At 40.0% G+C, this 7,355-nt stretch overlaps 1 protein-coding gene across 2 annotated transcripts; it reads left to right on the top strand.

Moving 5' to 3' along the window:
• The first annotated feature begins 619 nt into the window (after window positions 1-619).
• vhl (von Hippel-Lindau tumor suppressor) lies at window positions 620-6,717 on the top strand. 2 transcript variants are annotated; one of them, XM_055915517.1, is made up of 4 exons: window positions 620-1,212; window positions 2,818-2,940; window positions 3,267-3,476; window positions 5,108-6,717. In XM_055915517.1, exons 1-3 carry the CDS (start codon window positions 1,017-1,019, stop codon window positions 3,461-3,463), a joined length of 516 nt encoding a protein of 171 aa, XP_055771492.1. In that variant the 5' UTR covers window positions 620-1,016; the 3' UTR covers window positions 3,464-3,476; window positions 5,108-6,717. The 2 variants fall into 2 exon arrangements, with proteins under 2 accessions (XP_055771492.1, XP_055771491.1); XM_055915516.1 differs by having other exon boundaries at window positions 3,267-6,717.
• The last annotated feature ends 638 nt before the right edge of the window (window positions 6,718-7,355 follow it).

Here is a 7,355-nt window from a genome sequence, read left to right as displayed (position 1 = left end):
GTGGGGGAAGCTGAATAGTGTAATAAGCCTATGTACACAGTCAGCATAGGGAAATACAATACGATCCAAACAACACATTTGATAAAATACAGTACAGCACTCAGGCTGCACTCCAAATCCATTCACACCGAGCCATGTGGCTTATTGAAAATGAGTATACAGTGTATGCCTGATAAAGTGTTGACCACTTAGGTGACTCAAATGCCTGTTTATGTACCCAGTCAGCCATTTTGTGATGCAAAAAAACTAAAAACATGAGGCACTGCAAGTGCTGCCAGGAGAGGTATGTTGTTGGCCTGCTTGTAATGACAGACATGTCAAACTGTATTCACTACAAAAATAGATGCAAAATTGCAACAATCATATAAGAGCAATGTCAAAAAGCTCCCTTCACTTCTAAAGAGGGTAATTGTGCGAACATTTTATTAACCTCATCCTTAGGCTCGATTGCTACAGCATATAGAGACAACTCAGAGCCAGCTGGTTGGACGAGATTATCATTTTATTTGCATACATCTGCATGTCTTCTCCGTGTGAACAGCATTTCAAAAATTCCACTGTAGGGTATAAAAAAATGTTGCTCATTTAGAAAACAACTTAACAAGTTTTCTGCTTTACAAGTCATAATATTTCTGCTTTACAATTCACACGATTTCTTTATTTCCCAATAAGTAAGTAATAATAACTAAATAGACATCAGAAGGTCTTCTGTATCAAAAATGTACATTGTGTGAGGTAAGTAATTGGTCAGGAGCCATTGATTGACAGTAAAACGGACCACTCAGTGAAGACATTCTTTCCACGCCCTCCTCAACCGGAAAATAATTACATAACAAACAAAAGCGACTTGCTGGCTGGCATGAAAAGACAAGATATAACAACTTTAAATAAGTTACTTTTATAATGTCGCGTTTATGACTATATGTTTATCATACTTTCTTCAAGACATATCTTGTTAGCTACAGCTGCTAGATCAATTTATACTTTTTGTTGTTGTTGCTAGCTAACGTCAAATTATGCCTCAAGAGATTCAAGGGGGAGAAGAACAGCTCCCGTTGGTAAGGTCTCTGAAAAGCGGAATACCGTCGATTGCAGTGTTTTGTAACCGGAGTCCTCGAATCATGCGACCAGTATGGATTAATTTCCGCGGGGAACCTCAACCCTACGATATTTTACAGCCAGGAAAAGGAATGAAAATGAACACCTTCGTAGGTAGGTAGAAGCTTGGCTAGCACCAGTTAGCAAATAAGCCACAGCGAGTAACGTTAAGTGTAAGATTTTCTGTTAATTCAATAATTGGTAATCAATAGCTGTCAATAACCCAAGTATACATTAATGTGTCTGTAATATAAGTTCATTGTTAATAAAGGAATTCATATAGCTTCGAAATGTTGTTTTAGAATGGAGTAACGTTACCAAAATGGTTGCGCGTTGGCTTCAAAACAGCGCCCACCCCTGTCAGTCTTCTTCTCTGGTATTATTTCGGTCCGCAAACAAACGTTAAAAGTGCATGCCGCCAACTGCTGTACGTGTAGTGAACGAAAAAAAAAGGTGAAATGGGGGAAAAGAACATACAATATCAATCCAAAAACCCAACACCACTCTTTGTCATAGTCCAAATCACATCCCCGAGCCTGTGAGGACTTAACATCCATCGACAGGATTCCTTGTAATGCCTCTGCTGTAAAACCCCATATGCCCAAAAAACTTTAAGCCACGCTCACAATGCCTTTTTTCTCAGATTTTCTCAGACTGCGCTGTACAGTTTATAACCAATGCAATAAACGATACAAAGTCCACCTTTTAAACATGCAACATATCAGAATCCTGTTGCCGAGTAACATTTCCTGCTTTCTCTAATCCAACTACCATGGTTTCTTCAACGTTCTTCCACTTGTCTCAACGCCTCGGGATAGGAGACATGGTGGACGGCCCTTACTCTTGCCACCTCTGTCTCCTTCACCCTAACAGGGCACTTCATGAATCCGGGCACATGCTCGCCACCACAATTGCAGCATTTCGCCTCAACTGGCATACGATACTCCTATTGTCTACATACACTTGACACATGCCCAAATAGTTTACATTTACCACACTGCAGGGGTTTAGACACATTCCTATCTGGTATATTTTTCAGTTGTAAAGCACGCTCCTTATGCTCCTCGACACACAAAAAAAAGCCCACTTCTTGTTATCCTCTCTGACGCAACCTTATCCAATGCATCTATAATATTCATCGAGACGTCAAACGGATCTCCCAGATAACGCCAACGGTCCAAAACCCTCAATCCAACGAAAAAAAAGATTCAGAGCAAGGCTTGACTTTACTAGATTCACAACCACTTCTCACGTTTTCCTTCCTGTTCGCCACTGCAGTCAAATCCTTCTTACTCTCATCTCCACAGTTTCAAACAAAACATCCGCCTCCACCATCTTCTCCGCTGTCAGTTGTCTTGGTGAACCTTACTGAAACACATGTTATTTCTATCACTCTTTATTGGCCTCGGTCTACTCACAGGGAGCCTTCGTCTAGGCTTAATACATATCATTGGTTCAATCCCGATGCTCTGTCTACACGCAAATACGCCTCACTTTTGATACTATTTTGGAAACATTTTGGAACTTAATTCTCAAATAAGCGAGAGAATCTTTCAAAAAATAAAGATATACCCTTACAGTGCGCAGTTTAGCAAAGTTACGCCTGGTTCTTTTCACACAAGTGTTACACATATGCATTTATTTGTTTGTCATGCTGTATTTGGTCTTCTTGGTGTTTATCTATCGTCTTTATGCCTTTCCATGTTTTTATTCTATCAGGTCATCCTTGGATGTTCAGAGATGCAGAAACAGATGAGGCGCTGAAGGCGAATAGTAAAGAGATGTTCCTGCCCAAACCAATGGAGAATGGACAGGCTGTCCAGGTTAACATCACATTACCAGGTTAGAGAGAAACATCAGGTTTGAATTCTCCTTTGACCTGTATCATCTGTACACCGATAATAGTGTCATCTCCCTGTATGTGGGCATCTCTGCTAAGAGGTTTGGACCTTTATGGCACTTTAGTGCGATTGTACTCCCTGTGTAACAGCAGGGTCACTGGGGATTATGACTGGTAGATCATTGTTCTGTGTTTTGATCAGCACACATTATTTTTTATTTTATTACTATTACTACTACTACTACTCTGCACTGAGAACACACATAAGGACTATTATTCTTTAATCTAACAACTATGTCATATCTGTGTATGTGTGTTCTCCCCTCAGTCCTCAGCTTGAAGGAGCGTGCCCTCCAGGTAGTGCGGCGCCTGGTCCGTCCAGAGGACTACAGGAGGCTGGAGATTGCTCGGTGTCTCCATGAGGAGCTGGAGGACCGTCCCAGCGTGCTGAAGGACCTGATGCGCATCGCCCAGCGCGTGGAACAGCGCCTCCTAGAAGACAGGCAGCAACCCCAGGATGCATGAGGAGCAACTTAGAGTAGGAGTGCTTATATAGATATCGCTATATGGATGGCTCTGATGTTGATGTTTCTGAATCTATCAAAATAATAAGATGACAGAATGTAAGATTGTTTGATTGGACACTGGGAGGTCAGGGTTGAATTCACTGCTGTAGCGACTACCGTGGATCTTCTCCATTTTTTTTATTTTTATTGTTGCAATTGTTTAATATGGTCTTCGTAGCTTAGGAAAAAAATGTGTAAACCAATTCAGTGGTCTGACTTTTAGAGAAAGGATCATCAACATGATTCAGCTGCTGGCTGTTTTTTTGTTCTTGCGGAATGTCAGGTGGTTGGAACATAATTACAATTTATTTGTAGACTGCAAAATCACTGCAAGAAGCCCAAACATTTATAAGATTTGACGAAAGCATAATAATTTCAAACCTTGCTTACATTTGTGCACGGTTACATAGCTCTCTTTTTTGCCACATGAGAATACTTTGGAACAGATTTCTGAAATTTCAATCACTTGGAGCTGATTTGATGTTTTTTTAGTTTTTTTTTATGTCCAAATATATATATATATATATATATATATACACACACACTACCAGTCAAAAGTTTGAACACACCTACTCATTTCAATGTTTTTTTTTCTTTATTTTGACATTGTAGAACAATAGTGAATACATTACAACTATGGAATTGTGTAGTAACCAAAAAAGTTACTAAAAAACCCCCCCAAGAAATTCTTCTAAGTAGCCACCCTTTGCCTTGATGAGAGCTTTGCACACTCATTACATTCTCTCAACCAGCTTCATGAGGTAGTCATCTGGAATGCATTTCAATTAACAGGTGTGCCTTGTTTAAAGTTAATTTGTGGAATTTATTTTTGATCCAATCAGTTGTGTTGTGACAAGGTAGGGATGGTATACAGAAGATAGCCCTATTTGGTAAAAGACCAAGTCCATATTATGGCAAGAACAGCTCAAATAAGCAAAGAGAAACGACAGTCTATCATTACTTTAAGACATGAAGGTCAGTCAATGCGGAAAATTTAAAGAACTTTTAATGTTTCTATAAGTGCAGTCGCAAAAACCATCAAGCGCTATGATGAAACTGGCTCTCATGAGGACCGCCACAGGGAAGGAAGACCCAGACTTACCTCTGCTGCAGAGGAAAAGTTCATTAGAGTTAACTGCACCTCAGACATTGCAGCCCAAATAAATGCTTCACAGAGTTCAACTAACAGACACATCTCAACATCAACTGTTCAGAGGAGACTGTGTGAATCAGGCCTTCATGGTCGAATTGCTTAAAAGAAACCACTACTAAAGGACACCAATAATAAGAAGAGACTTGCTTGTGCCAAGAAACACGAGCAATGGACATTAGACCGGTGGAAATTTGAGTCCAAATTTGAGATTTTTGGTTCCAACCTCTGTGTCATAGTGAGATGCAGAGTAGGTGAACGGATGATCTCTGCATGTGTGGTTCCCACCGTGAAGCATGGAGTAGGAGGTGTGGGGGTGCTTTGCTGGTGACACTGTCAGTAATTCATTTAGAATTCAATGCACACTTAACCAGCATAGCTACCACAGCATTCTGCAGGGATATGTCATATCAGGTTTGCGCTTAGTGGGACTATCATTTTGTTTTTCAACAGGACTAAAGGAGGGCTATTGGACCAAGAAGGAGAGTGATGGAGTGCTGCATCAGATGACCTTGCCTCCACAATCCGTCGACCTCAACCCAATTGAGATTGTTTGGGAGGAGTTGGACCACAGAGTGAAGGAAAAGCAGCCAACAAGTGCTCGGCATATGTGGAAACACCAAGACTTTTGGAAAAGCATTCCAGGTGAAGCTGGCTGAGAGAATGCCAAGAGTGTTTAAAGCTGTCATAAAGGCAAAGGGTGGCCAACTTGAAGAATCTCAAGTTTAAAATATATTTTGGTTTGTATAACACTTTTTTGGTTACTATGCGATTCCATATGTGTTGTTTCATAGTTTTGATGTCTTCACTATTATTCTACAATGTAGAAAATAGTAAAATTAAAACCTCGAATGAGTAGGTGTGTCCAAAACTTTTGACTGGTGTGTGTGTATGTATATATATATATATATATATATATAAATTATTATTTTTGCTCAGAAAACTTGGGTGACCAAATAAAATCCCCCACTGGTTGGGGAACCCTGCTTTGGAGCGTTTAAGACTTTCAAGCAGGTTTTGCTCATCAGCTTGTTAATCAAATATACTGGGCTTGGAATAAGATTAAATCAACCAAAAAATATTGATTTAGCTTGATTTACACATTAGCTGGCAATCAAGGTAGCATTTTTTTATTTTGTTTTGTTACATACTGTAACTTTATAATGAACAAGCTCAACGTATTTATTCATCATAAAATGTAAAGTTGTGAGAAAAGATGTACAGGTTTGAATGAGGGATGGGTCAAAGTAACTATTATAAACTGGGTGGTTTGAGCCCTGAATGCTGATTGGCTGACACCTTTGGTATATCAGACCAGATACTACAGGTATAACAAAACATTTATTTTTACTGCTCTAATTTCGTTGGTAATTAGTTTATAATAGCAATAAGGCACCTCGGGGGTTTGTGGTATATGGCCAATATACCACAGCTAAGGGTTGCGATGCGTCGTGCCTACGAACAGCTCTTAGTCGTGGTATATTGGCCATATACCACACCCCCTTGTGCCTGCTTAAGTATAGGAATATATACTGAGTGTACAAAACATTAAGCATCTTCCTAATATTGAGTTGCACCCCCAGGATGCCCTTTTGTTGGTGGACCATTCTAGATACACACGGGAACCTGTTGAGCATGAAAAACCAAGAACATTGCAGTTCTTGACACAAAATAGTGCGCCTGGCACCTACTACCATACCCCGTTCAAAGGCACTTCCATTTTTTTGTCTTGCCCATTCACCCTCCGGATGACACACATACACAATCCATGTCTCAAAAATCCTTGTTTAACCTGTCTCCGCCCCTTCATCTACACTGGTTGAAGTGAATTTAACAAGTGACATCAATAAGGGATCATAACTTTTAGCTGGTCAGGCTCATGGAGTGGGTGTTCATAATGTTTTGTACACCCAGTGTATACTGCAAACAACCTTTGAGGCTACGTGAAAAATGCATACTGTATGTATCTACGTGCCTGTTTTTTTTGCAATGTTTTCTATTTGTAATATATTCCACATATGCAAAAGACTGATACATAAACCTAATAAATGTTTATGTTCTTGGCCTGTTCCAATTTTTCTTAAGACAGTAAGTTTCACACTTCAAGGGAATAGTGATGTATGGACTAACGGACGTAAGTCCCTACCGTTACACAGCTGGTCCATGTCTCCGCCACAGAAATACAGTAGAATGATAAAAATAAATGTAACATGCAACAATTTCAGAGATTTTACTGAGTTAAAGTTCATATAAGGAAATCGGTCAATTTAAATAAATAAATTAGGCCCTAAAATATGATTTCACATGACTAGGAATACAGATAGGCATCTGTTTGTCACATATACCCTTAAAAAAGGTAGGGGTGTGGATTAGAAAACCAGTCAGTATCTGGTGTGACCACCATTTGCCTTAAAAAGCCAGCACATCTCCTTTGCATAGAATTGATCAGGCTGTTGATTGTGGCCTGTGGAATGTTGTCCCACTCCTCTTCAATAGCTGTGCGAAGTTGCTGGATATTGGCGGGAACTTGAACATGCTGTCGTACACGTCGATCCAGAGCATCCCAAACATGCTCAGTGGGTGACATGTCTGGTGAATATGCAGGCCATGGAAGAACTAGGACATTTTCTGCTTCCTGTACTTGTGTACAGATCCTTGCGACATGGGGCCGTGCATTATCATGATGAAACATGAGGTGTTG

The sequence above is a fragment of the Salvelinus fontinalis genome, chromosome 3, assembly GCF_029448725.1.
Source record: "Salvelinus fontinalis isolate EN_2023a chromosome 3, ASM2944872v1, whole genome shotgun sequence".
Classification (NCBI taxonomy): Eukaryota; Metazoa; Chordata; class Actinopteri; order Salmoniformes; family Salmonidae; genus Salvelinus; species Salvelinus fontinalis.
This window is presented reverse-complemented; position numbering and strand designations above follow the sequence as displayed.

Coding starts and splice junctions, on each gene's coding strand:
- vhl (XM_055915517.1), top strand. CDS start 1,017: ATGCCTCAAGAGATTCAAGGGGGAGAAGAACAGCTCCCGTTGGTAAGG. Junction 1,213..2,817: donor GAAAATGAACACCTTCGTAG/GTAGGTAGAAGC, acceptor TTATTCTATCAG/GTCATCCTTGGATGTTCAGA. Junction 2,941..3,266: donor GGTTAACATCACATTACCAG/GTTAGAGAGAAA, acceptor TTCTCCCCTCAG/TCCTCAGCTTGAAGGAGCGT.